At 37.0% G+C, this 13,243-nt stretch overlaps 1 protein-coding gene across 1 annotated transcript; it reads right to left on the bottom strand.

Moving 5' to 3' along the window:
- Window positions 1–805: 805 nt before the first annotated feature.
- LOC306891708 (NLR family CARD domain-containing protein 3-like) lies at window positions 806–11,174 on the bottom strand. Its single transcript, XM_079452186.1, has 12 exons — window positions 11,048–11,174; window positions 9,221–9,333; window positions 8,139–8,169; window positions 7,684–7,794; window positions 7,454–7,505; window positions 6,664–6,868; window positions 4,813–6,580; window positions 4,324–4,497; window positions 3,781–3,954; window positions 3,184–3,357; window positions 2,652–2,825; window positions 806–1,530 (listed from the first exon to the last, which is right to left on the bottom strand). The coding sequence occupies exons 2-12, from the start codon at window positions 9,300–9,302 to the stop codon at window positions 1,494–1,496; spliced, it is 2,982 nt and encodes a 993-aa protein (XP_079308312.1). The 5' UTR covers window positions 9,303–9,333; window positions 11,048–11,174; the 3' UTR covers window positions 806–1,493.
- Window positions 11,175–13,243: the final 2,069 nt, after the last annotated feature.

Raw genomic sequence — 13,243 nt, 5'->3', positions numbered from 1 at the left:
TTGTTTTTTTAGTTTATCCATATAAAATCTCTGGCGGTACGGGAAATGAACCTCATGGTCACCGGTCTTGGTTTCACTCCTCTTCCATCAGCCGAAGTTTTAAAGCAGCCCAGACGATGTGCCACATCCAGACCATCTGCTACCACCCGTCTGTCTGTGTCCGAAACCACCGCTTTGCATAGTTCCATGGCTCTCATTTTCACGTTTCCTTAGTTTGCTCCGACATACAAATGCAGGCGCCATCTGCAGCTGTAACTCCTGATCCTGAATTTTGATGTTCATTCCGTTTCCTTTTTTTCCAGGAGAGCATTTGCACTTGCTAGCATTTCGTTTTCTTTCTGCAGAACCATTACATCATCGTGCACTGAGGTAAGAGATTTGCCCAAAGCTTCAATGTTGGAAGAGTTTTCTTTAGCCTAACCATGATTTCAATCTGATCGGATCACTCGTTGATTTTCTCAGAGAGAATTCGGATGATATTCTCATGCACATCACTCAAAGAAAGTTCACTTCCAGGTGTCAACGACATTTTCTGAATTGTGCAGCGAAACTGATGATGGATCAATTGTTGCGCTACTCGAACGTCAATATTTAATCTAAATCGACCACAATAAGCAACATAACGATAGTAGTAGACAACTTAAAGGAATTTGTGTTTTCATTTGTGAGAATTACACGATTTGTTTCTCAGCTTACAAAACCTGTCACAGCGCCATCTTGACGCTCCTCCCGCTGGATCTTGTTCTCATAGCATCAGAATCAACTCGACATTAGTGATCAAACATATGTGTGTAAGACATCATATAAAAGTGTAGAGGGTTTATACTTTTATTTGGGTACATTGACAACCAAACGTGCATTTGTAAAAAAAAAAGACAATATACAGGGTGCGCTCTCAGCCGTCACTGTCTGTAATATATTTCTGAAAACGAATCACAATATAAAGACTAAATAGATCATTCCACACCACCAATAACGTTTTTTTGTTATGTGTGGGCTTTGTTAGTATTCATATTTATATTATTATTCAATACTTTGCAGATTATATGTTAACAGTTATTTACAGTTTTATTTCAGGAAAGTTTCTGCATCACTGAATCTCTGAGCTTATTAAATCAGTTCATGTTAAAGACAGAACACATGACAGACATATGATGTGTAACTGTGTGCTCATGTTGATCATAGTCTGAACCATTTGATAAAGAAATGACCAATAAAACATATGAAGTTTGATCACATTTTTTGTTCTAGTTGCTTCAGAATATTTCAGCTTGATGTCCATTATAGGTGTTTGGTGTTTATCTCTCCAGGTGTGAAACACATCAATATTCATCATCACTTACACTCCCTCACATGTGGAAAAAGACATTATATTGTTTTGGAAATAATGATAAATAAGACACTTTTTAGCGCTTCACAGCCGTCAGCGGTGATGTCACAGTCTTCAGAGAGAAAAAGGCTCAGATGATCTTTACTGAATGAAGGGAATCCTTTCACTCTTCATGTGATTGTTTCAGTTGAGGCTCAATACTGTAAAACATTGAGGAGAAACATCAGATATGATATTAATATTCACTCATCTCAGTCATTATCAACATCATGTCACAATGACATTATACTTACAAATCATATTAAATTAATCTGAGAGAGAGAACACAATACAAGAAGTGCAGCCACACCAACATTAACACAAGTGTGAGTACAAAACATTTCTGTCACTTGTTCACTGTAAATCTACTTAATGTCTTGCAAACAAATAGATATTTTTGTATACACTGAATAAAACTAGTCCTAAAACATCTCTAATAAAGTTTATTTTGTTGACTGGATACTTAAAGGAACAGTTCACTCAAAAATGAAAAGACTACTATGGGAGTCAATAGTGACCCACAACGGCTGAGTTACAATATCTCGTGTTTATTTGTGTTCAGCAAAACAAAGAAATGTATTCAGGTTTATAACAACTGGTCCCCAAAAAAGAAAATTATTTAATCATTTACACCTTGTGTCATTCCAAACCTGTATGACTTTCTTCTCACAAAAGATATTTTGATAAAACATTTGTCCTCATTGTCTTGTCATTGGTTTTGTATCCATACAATAGAAGTTTATGGCTACAAACTGTGTTTTTGCAGAAGAAAGTAAGGTTGTATGGACTTTATATTAGTTGAGTAAACTCAGAGAATGGAGGGACTCCTGCAAAACAGCCTCTTAATATAATAGCATCTAAAACCAAATGATCTATTTTTCATCTATTGCACGAGAGCAACAACAACTAAAATAAAACTATTTTAAAGCGTGAGGTCGCTGGTAGTAAAAGAGCAGCAGGTGGATCTCTACAGCAGCTTTACGTTACTTCAGATCTGAAGCGAGTGTACAGACCAAACTTCACTTGCATTTACAACAAGTCCACTGAAAGTGTCATGAGCACTAATAGATGAAACAACAGAAACATGTGTCGAGTTTGTTTGTGACGGCCTACGACTTTAGAACAACGTCAATATATTTATTAGCCCACATGACCCGCGACTAGTCGACATCAAGCTTTAAATGTCGTGCCAGAGCATTCATGTCGACTAGTTTGAGCCAAACAATACAGTGTGGTTATAGTTTATAGAAATATAATGATTTAAAAATAATAAATAACTCACTGTAGTTTCTGTAGTTGACAGTGTGGATCCTTCAGTAGATCAGAGAGCAGCTTCACTCCTGAATCTTCTGGATTATTACCTCTCAGATCCAGTTGTGTAAGATGTGAGGGGTTTGATCTCAGAGCTGAAGTCAGAGCAACACAACCTTCAGATCCAATACTGCAGAGAGACAGACTGAAGAGAGAAGAAAATAAATGAAATAATGACAATAACATTTAGAAAATAATCAGGAGGATATATTATTTATTATTCATCAATGTATCAAATTTTGTCCCTTTTTACAAGATACAAGTAATAAATTAAATGATTGTAAATCACAATAATATCATGAATAGTTTAATATATTGAAGTTAGTTATTAAAATGATCTCAGTTTGGTGATAATTCTGTATGAATCTGAATCAACAGAGAGTCATTGACTGACAGTCACTGTTGAGTCTCTTACATATAAAGATGATTCTGATAAACGTATGAAGACCTTCATTTACATAATACACACACGTTTAACTTTATTGCTTTAAGGATTTTCTTACTGTAATGTCTTCAGTTTACAGTTTGTATTCTTCAGTCCATCAGAGAGCAGCTTCACTCCTGAATCCTTCAGTTTATTGTGACTCAGGTTCAGTTCTGTCAGACTTGAGGAGTTTGATCTGAGAACTGACGCCAGTGATGAACAACTTTTCTCTGTCAGATTACAGTAACTCAGACTGAAAGAGAAATAACAAAACAAAAGTGTGCTAAAACTTAAGTAATAAACTCATAATCAAATCAAGTTGATCTCATTTCAATGAAAGCTTGAAAACTTCTATGAGTGACAGTGAACTTCAGTAAAACATGATGTGAGTCCAGAAACACAAGAACAGTATGTCATGTTAACTTCATGTAAATGGAGAGAAACTTTCTGTATAATACAATTACATTTATTAATTGGGGAAATGTTTTTATCCAGAGAGACTTACAAATGAGATTAATAGAAGAAGAATTAGTTTATCCAAGAGAAAACATAATACAAGTAAAGTGACTACATCAAATTTACACAAGAACAAAAGTGAAACAGCAAAAATACTCGACAGTCACTTGTATTTAACAAAATTGTTTATAAATAAATTATAATTTGATAAGTAACTCACTGTAGTGTCTGTAGTTGACAGTGTGGATCCTTCAGTAGATCAGAGAGCAGCTTCACTCCTGAATCTTCTGGATTATTATCACTCAGATCCAGTTGTGTCAGATGTGAGGGGTTTGATCTCAGAGCTGAAGTCAGAGCAACACAACCTTCAGATCCAATACTGCAGAACGACAGACTGAAGAGAGAAGAAAATAAATGAGATAATGACAATAACATTTAGACAATAATTAATAGAACAATTATTTAATATATTTTTATTATTCATCAATGTATCAAATTATGTCCCTTTTTACAAGATTGAAGTAATACATTTAAATATGTAAATCACAATAATATCATGAATAGTTTAATATATTCAAGTTAGTTATTATAATGATCTCAGTTTGGTGATAATTCTGTATGAATCTGAATCAACAGAGAGTCATTGACTGACAGTCACTGTTGAGTCTCTTACATATAAAGATGATTCTGATAAACTTATGAAGACCTTCATTTACATAATACATACACATGTTTAACTTTATTGCTTTAAGGATTTTCTTACTTTAATGTCTTCAGTTTACAGTTTGTATTCTTCAGTCCATCAGAGAGCAGCTTCACTCCTGAATCCTTCAGTTTATTGAGACTCAGGTTCAGTTCTGTCAGACTTGAGGAGTTTGATCTGAGAACTGACGCCAGTGATGAACAACTTTTCTCTGTCAGATTACAGCCCCTCAGACTGAGAGAGAAATAACAAGATAACAGTGAAGATATAAACACATCAAGAGATAATGTTTGAACAATGAGAATCATCTGCACAAGAGCTGAAGCAACATCTGCACCTGATAGAGAATCACTGCAAGAACTGAACCCTGACAGACGATTATAAATAAAAAACAAATGAATGAAAATCAGAAAAACCCACAAGAGAGCAGCTCTCACTCTATAGATGCAGTGAACAATTCCATCATGTTTTATTGTGTCTCTGTAGGACATTAACTACAGTAATGTGGACTGTTAGATGTTCAGGTGAAACTGCAGGTAAATGACTCACTCAGCTGTTCTGGATGCTTTGATCACTGGCAGAAGCCTCAGAAGACATTCATCTGATGGATCATATTTCCTCAGATTAAACTCATCCAGCTTCTCTTCTGAGTTCAGTAACACAAACACCAGAGCCGACCACTGAGCAGGAGAGAGACGGACTCCAGCAAGACTAGACTCATCTCCTCTGTTCACATATGTTTGTACTTCCTGCACTAGAGAATGATCATTGAGTTCATTCAGACAGTGAAACAGATTGATGGATTTCTCTGGAGAGAGATTCTCTCTGATCTTCATCTTAATGTACTCGACTATTTCCTGTTTACTGTTAGAGCTTCTTCCTGTCTGTGTCATCAGATCTCGTAAGATTGTCTGACTGGACTTCAGTGAGAGACCCAGAAGAAATCTGAGGTAAAGATCCAGGTGTCCGTTCTCACTCTGTAAGGCCTTGTCCACTTCACTCTTCAGTAAATCACTCATATTTGATCTCAATCCGCTGAAGTTTTCTGATGTTTGCTGAAGAAATGACAGAAACTTGAATAAAGCAGCGAGAAACTCCTGAACGCTCAGATGCACAAAGCTGAACACCTTCCCCAGGTTCAGTCCAAACTCCTCTCTGAAGATCTGAGTACAAACTCCTGAGTCCACTGACGCTTCTCTGACATCAATGTCACACTCTCTCAGATCCTCCTCATAGAAGATCAGGTTCCCTTTCTCCAGCTGTTGAAAAGCCAGTTTTCCCAGAGACTCAAGACTCTTTCTAGCCTGCTGAAGATCTATCTCACATTTCCCATCATACTTCTGACTCTTCTGTTTGATCTGAAACATCAGGAAGTGTGTGAACATGTGAGTGAGAGTCTTGGGGATCTGTGCTGGACTCTCTGCTTCACTCAACATTCTCTGGAGAACAGTGGCTGAAATCCAGCAGAAGACTGGGATGTGACACATGATGTACAGACTTCTGGATGATTTCATGTGTGTGATGATCCTGTTGGCCAGACTCTCATCATTGATTCTCTTCCTGAAATACTCGTCCTTCTGAGGGTCATTGAATCCTCGTACATCTGTGATCAGATCAACACACTGAGGAGGAATCTGATTGGCTGCTGCTGGTCGAGAGGTGATCCAGATCAGAGCAGAAGGAAGCAGATTCCCCTTGATGAGGTTTGTCAGCAGCACATCCACTGACGCTGATTCACTGACATCAAACAAACTCGGATTCTTTGAGAAATCTAGAGGAAGACGACACTCATCCAGACCATCAAAGATAAACACAACTTTATAATCATCCAAGTCTGTCAATCTCCGTTCTGTTGTATCTGTGAAGAACTGATGAAGAAGATCCATCAGACTGATATTTGTCTGTTTGATCAGATTCAGTTCTCTGAAAGGAAGTGGAAATATGAAGTGAAGATCTTGATTTGTTTTTCCTTCAGCCCAATCCAGAATGAACTTCTGCACAGAGACTGTTTTTCCAATTCCAGCGACTCCTTTAGTCAGCACACTTCTGATGGGTTTGTTTAGTTCAGGTGAGACTTTAAAGATGTCATTACATTTGATTTGTGTTTCTTGTGTCTCTGATCTTCTGGATGCCGTCTCAATCTGTCTCACCTCATGTTCATTATTGATGTCTTCACTCCCTCCCTCTGTGATGTACAGCTCTGTGTAGATCTCATTCACAAGTGTTGAGCTTCCTTGACTTGAGATTCCTTCATTCATTCTCTGGAATTTCTCTTTTAGTCTGGATTTGTGTTTCTTCATGTATAAAGGGGCGAGTTCTGTTGTGTAAAGGAAAACAAAATAAGTTAAATACATGAAATGACAAATAAAAAAAAGAATCCACAGGAATAAAATCTCTTACTGGTCTGTAGTTTGTCAGCGAGGTCTGTCTGCTTCATCTTCCTCAGGACGTTCAGTGTGATCTTCAGAAACATCTCTCTGACTCTGATCTGATCTTCATCATCCTCCTCTTCTCTCTCAGAGCATGATGGGTAATCTGGACTCAGTAGACTCTTGAAGATCTTCAGCTCTTTCTTCATCAGAGAGATGAGTTTGTCCTCAAGCTTCTGAAAACATTGTTCAAACACACATGATTTAGTTTTCTTATGAGAGCAGAAAAAGGTTTTAATGCTCATTTTAGTGAACACAGTTTTTTCTAAATAGCTTGAACCTCATTTCATGAAACCTATAACACATTTAAACACTATAAACACACATCAAAACTACAGAAACAAAATCATATTTTCTTTAATTCATATTTTTCCTTCAAATGATTCTCAAAGCATCAAATACACATCAGCATTGATAACACACTGAGATCTATTTCAAATCAATATGATCGTGACTTCTTACTACAATGAATCAGTTTGAAACTAAACATCTAAACATGTTTCAGAATCATCAGTAATAATAACAGTAATCTGTGTAAAGCTGCAGTACGACTGACAGTAAAAGAATCTCATGAAACGCCCCTTAAACATACAGATTTGATTTTGGACTTATAAACATATTTGGGGGTAAAATCAGTTTAAAGCTTCATTTGAAGAAGAGCATCTACACACACACACACACACACACACACACACAGACACACAGACACACAGACAGACACACACACACACACACACACACACACACACACACACACTCACCTGGAAAACAGACTCCATGTGCTTCCCTTTGATTGAGACATTTGTTGTGTTTCTGTAATGTAACAATAAATGAAATATGTGTTTCATACAGTGAACACTTGGATTAATGTGTGTATCTGTCAGTAAAGTGTTCAGTGAATATCTGCAGTAACATCAACAGCACAGACTCAGATCAGAGAATAAAGACTGATGAAGTGATTTACTCGTCTAAACCATCAGACTGTTCTCACCTCACATCTGGATCATCACAGTCTCCTGAACTGAATGTAGGTGGATCACCCATTGATGCTTCACTCTTCATGGACACACAGCTGGGTTTAGGAGATTCTCCACCAGTCAAACTAAAACAACATTTATATAATGAGTTTATGCAATGTGTCAGTAATGTGATAAATTTGTATAGTATATTAGAATAAATATAGGATATATGAATAACAAATATTCAGAAAATAAAGTAAAAAGTAATTTCTGCTAAGATAAACTATTATAGTTCAACATATTTGTAAGGACAACTATATTGCTTACATGAAATATATATTTTATGTATAAATTTAGCTAAATCTTGTTTAAAGTTGTTTTAAGTTTAAACTCTGACAGCTATCAGACAAACCAAACACATGTAACACGTTTCGCAATTACAGTTAAAAAGGACAAATTTATATATTAAAATCTTTACTCATCTCACCTTTTAAACTCTCTGGAGAGATTGATTGTTCCTGCAATAAAAGTACTGTGTTAGACACTTCTTTAAACCAGTCATCCTCAGCTAAGCTGCACATTTCATCTTTTAAACAGTGAAGTGTCTCATATTATTGTTGAACTGCCCTATTGTGCTTTACATTTCTAACATGGACTGAAGGGGCGGAGCCAGACGTGGGAGACATTGGGGGCTTAACCCAATACTATGGGCTTGGTCCCCAATGAGAGGTTTTCCACATTTATGGCGACTATATTACTATTTTCTAAGTGTTCTTTATATTTTGAAACCATAACATAGCAAATGTAGGAACTGTAATAATGACCGATTTAATTTACCTCTATTTTAACTAAACGTCTTCCTCTGTTAAGTCACTGGAGTAATACAGAGTTTAAATAGCGGACTGGATGACTTTATTATAGAAACCTAAAGAGATTCGTGGCCATCCGCCCTCAGGGCCGTTGATAGCCATATCATTCATAATGACATTTTATATTTTTTATATATATGAAGAGCCATCTGAATTTTCTTCTAGAATGATCATTTTTATCAAGTTCGTATATTTAAGTTCAGCATTTTCACTCAACTGGCAATGAAAATAACCTATTAATTGTCATTTAAGTGAAATGACTGAACTTAAATATACAAGATTGATAAAATTGTTTATTATAGAGCAAAATGTCAGATGGCACTTAAAGGCTTTTGTATCAGAACTCAGAAATATTGAACAGGAATTGTTCGCCTACAATGTGCTGCACTGCACTGACTGCTAATGTTAACTGATACTGAGAAAGTATTAACCACCATCACATCAAAATAAACCATAAACTACAGCTCAATATCTAAAGAAAGATAGTAAAGAAAGTAACAGCTAGCTGGCGTCAGTTATTTGTTAAATGCAAAGGTAATGTTTAACAGTAAAATCTCAATTCAGATTGCAAGCTTCACAGAAATTAAAGTTAAAGCAACAGTTTGCTAACATGAACTTCAGCAAGTTCGAGACGCATTACGATCAGTAGCAGCACATCATGCACATTTCCCCAATTTAAATTGATTAAACATGGACTTACCTGCAAGTGATTCCCAGGGATAATCTCGCAGTTTCTGCTTTCTTTCCTCTGATCTTGACTCCTGCTTTCTTTTCGGGTCCATTTCCAAATAAATAGCCTAGACGTCTGTCAAACTGCGTTAGAATAAAAAATAAAAATAAATAAGCAACGACTTTCAAAGCCTCCAATATTTATTTAACAACACCAACTCCAAACACAAATGCATTGATAGAGCCATCACAGAGGAAGATCACAGACAAGACAAACAAAAATCCATTGAATCTCCTAGAATCAAGTTTTGGTCCTCAGCTCATTTTAAACAGAAATCACCTCAGAATTCAACAGGACAATCAGGTTATAGCGCAATATAAACATTGCATTTCGCAAAAACAATAAACAAACAAAATTTCATGGAGCCACCACTAGGAATAATTTTTATTCTTTTTCGAGCCGGCAGTGAAGAAATGTTCTGGCTAGCTGAGCTGTCCTCGTTGACGGAATGTGCCTTAGCAGACTAGTTGCTCATGCTAACGTTAACTAGCGTAAATAAATTGCCTATCTGCGTTCCTGATATCCTTCTCTCTTTTAAATTTCAGATTAGCGCTCCCACTTAGCTTCTCCATGGTTGCGTGTTGTGAGTTGTGTTGAGTTGTGCTGTGTGTTGTTGTGCTGTGTGTTGTGCTGTGTGTTGTGCTGTGTGTTGTGCTGTGTGTTGTGCTGTGTGTTGTGCTGTGTGTTGTTGTGCTGTGTGTTGTTGTGCTGTGTGTTGTTGTGCTGTGTGTTGTTGTGCTGTGTGTTGTTGTGCTGTGTGTTGTTGTGCTGTGTGTTGTTGTGCTGTGTGTTGTTGTGCTGTGTGTTGTTGTGCTGTGTGTTGTTGTGCTGTGTGTTGTTGTGCTGTGTGTTGTTGTGCTGTGTGTTGTTGTGCTGTGTGTTGTTGTGCTGTGTGTTGTTGTGCTGTGTGTTGTTGTGCTGTGTGTTGTTGTGCTGTGTGTTGTTGTGCTGTGTGTTGTTGTGCTGTGTGTTGTTGTGCTGTGTGTTGTTGTGCTGTGTGTTGTTGTGCTGTGTGTTGTTGTGCTGTGTGTTGTTGTGCTGTGTGTTGTTGTGCTGTGTGTTGTTGTGCTGTGTGTTGTTGTGCTGTGTGTTGTTGTGCTGTGTGTTGTTGTGCTGTGTGTTGTTGTGCTGTGTGTTGTTGTGCTGTGTGTTGTTGTGCTGTGTGTTGTTGTGCTGTGTGTTGTTGTGCTGTGTGTTGTTGTGCTGTGTGTTGTTGTGCTGTGTGTTGTTGTGCTGTGTGTTGTTGTGCTGTGTGTTGTTGTGCTGTGTGTTGTTGTGCTGTGTGTTGTTGTGCTGTGTGTTGTTGTGCTGTGTGTTGTTGTGCTGTGTGTTGTTGTGCTGTGTGTTGTTGTGCTGTGTGTTGTGCTGTGTGTTGTGCTGTGTGTTGTGCTGTGTGTTGTGCTGTGTGTTGTGCTGTGTGTTGTGCTGTGTGTTGTGCTGTGTGTTGTGTTTGTAGCCCCTCAGCAGCACTTAGTGACATACTGTTGCCAGAAAATGGTGCAGGAATGAATCTTCCACTTTCACTTAGACATTATATCGAGTATTTTCACAAGAGAATCGGCAAACAAGTCACATATGACTGTTTATAAACACGCTTCCAAATGACAAGAATAACATTTACATTTAGTCATTTTTCAGATGATTTTATCCAAAGCGACTTATGAAGAATTCAGGGAGCAATGAGCGATATGTCACACAGGAGCAAGAGTTCAATACAAAAAACAACACACAACAATAAACGCGATGTAAATGAAGTAAAACAGGCGATTGAATCTACTGAATAAATGTGATACTCACAGTATTTTCTTTCTTAATAAAAATGGCGATTCTTCTCACTGTAAAATGGCTTCTGCTGTAACACTTTCACTTTCACACGTTACACAAGTGGTGCTCGCTGCAGAGCAAATGGAGGAGGAGGAGCTACAGATCCAGAGAGGAGGAGCTACAGTTCACATCCAGAGAGGAGGAGCTATAGTTCACATCCAGAGAGGAGGAGCTACAGTTCACATCCAGAGAGGAGGAGCTAGATGAAAGCTTCATCTCTGTTGATATCGAAGCGCCGCACATTTTCGTTCCTGAAAGCTCTACGTCAGATCTTACTTAAGCAATCCTTGATACACATTAGATTGCCTGACCTGTGAATTTATCTCAATCGTTTAAACGTGGAAACTGCGTTGTCCTTGCGTGTGTGATATACAAAATAAACAAAATGAACCTATTAGCTTGTCTCATCCCGTTTCATCATTTAAAATGTACACAGGGTAGATGGGAATCTAATGTATAAGAAATATCATTTTGGATGGATTCATAACTAATTGATTAAGAAGACAATCACATGTGGGTCAAGTCCAGTAGTCTGAAACCAGCCACATCACACTAAAGAAAAACAAGAAGGGTGCACTAAGACTCATTGCAGGAATATTTATTAGACAGGGATTGTTACTTCATTTACAATTTATTAGTCACATACATCACTGCCCTCAAATGTTACTGTATTTATTACCTTTCATAGCAAACTTCAGTTGAGATCTGGATAGAAACTTTCATTTAATTATTCTATTTCATTTATCTCATTCATTACATTATTCGTTTATCATATGTATTCATACATTTCTTTTATGGTTCACTTTTATTCATATTATTTGTTTCATTTCGTCCTTATTTTCAATATTGTTTTACCTCGTTAGGAGTTGTGTTGTCTTGATATGAGTCTCCAATGGTCTCCATCTCAAGGTTCATAATAACATCAGGAGACAGTATTTTGATACTGTTATCTGGCATGGTTAACAACACCTATTGAATCTGTTTCTAGTCAGACTAAGTTTGACAATCCTAGACTGAGCATTACAGCACAATGATTAATGATTCAATTAATTATTTTTCAGTTTATTTAAAGTCACTTCTTCTCCTGCCTGCTGTTCTTCCCTTCAGCTCTTTATCTCCCTGGTAGCTATGTTTAGGTATCGACTCACAACGGAGTTGATATTCCTGCATTTAATAAGTTCCTGAAGGATAGAGATCTAGTGAAACCGGACTCAAATTTATAAGATCGGCAAGTCATATTCCGCAGTTGGATCTATCACTAGTCACTAGCAACAAATTGTAAAAAACAAAATTGAATATAAGTAAACAAAGATGCCAGAATTATTTCCCTACATAACTTGAATTGTTGAAAAACAAGATTCTTTTTAGCTAAAACTTCAACACAGTAAAAAAAATATTTACAAAATCATATTTACACAGATCTATCAGTTAACCTTTTTGTTTCAAAGGTCAGGGTTATGCAGGCACAGTTGGGATGACCTCCATGAATTATCTGGTTGGATCACTTGTTTGTTGACTGACATGTGACTTTATAAAAAGAGTGCAAAAACAGTACACTTTTTCCAGTGTGCACTATTTATGACAAATTACCTGCATACTGAGCAATGCTCATAATGCATATCTTCATTCAGAGTATAGTTATCAATATCATACCTTGCCAGAGGAAAAGCTTGTAATAACTGATGGCACCACCACCTCATGATCGCAGGCATATCAGACTAATAGATGGCAAGTGAAAATCTTAGTCATTAAATTCGAATCACTTTTGTAGTTCATTTTGGTGATCAAATAATATAAATATTCCACAGTCAGTCCCTCAAGCTGAAGTGGTGCACCCTGTTAATTAAGAGTGGACATACAGTGGGCTATATAGTGTATTCTGAATGTATTAAAGGATGACATTTCACTGCTAATGATAATTATGGTTTAGATGCCAAGTTAAAAGCTGTAGCTCAAAGTCACTCAGGAAGTCCAAATGCAAAGTCCAAATGCAAAGTGAAATATGATTTGCTAAGTTTCTAAAACAAATCAGTACACGTAATTATTACAACGATAAATCTGGAGCAGTCACATGTAAGAAGACAAGTTTAACATGCTATATTATACCATGGTCAGTCTCAACACTGGATTCTTATTAGCTGGAAGGTGTTGTGCATTTAAACAGTTTAC

This window comes from Barbatula barbatula (genome assembly GCF_947034865.1).
Source record: "Barbatula barbatula genome assembly, chromosome: 3".
NCBI classification, from domain to species: Eukaryota; Metazoa; Chordata; class Actinopteri; order Cypriniformes; family Nemacheilidae; genus Barbatula; species Barbatula barbatula.
Note: the sequence above shows the minus strand (reverse complement) of the source record. Positions and strands in the feature narration are given on the sequence as shown.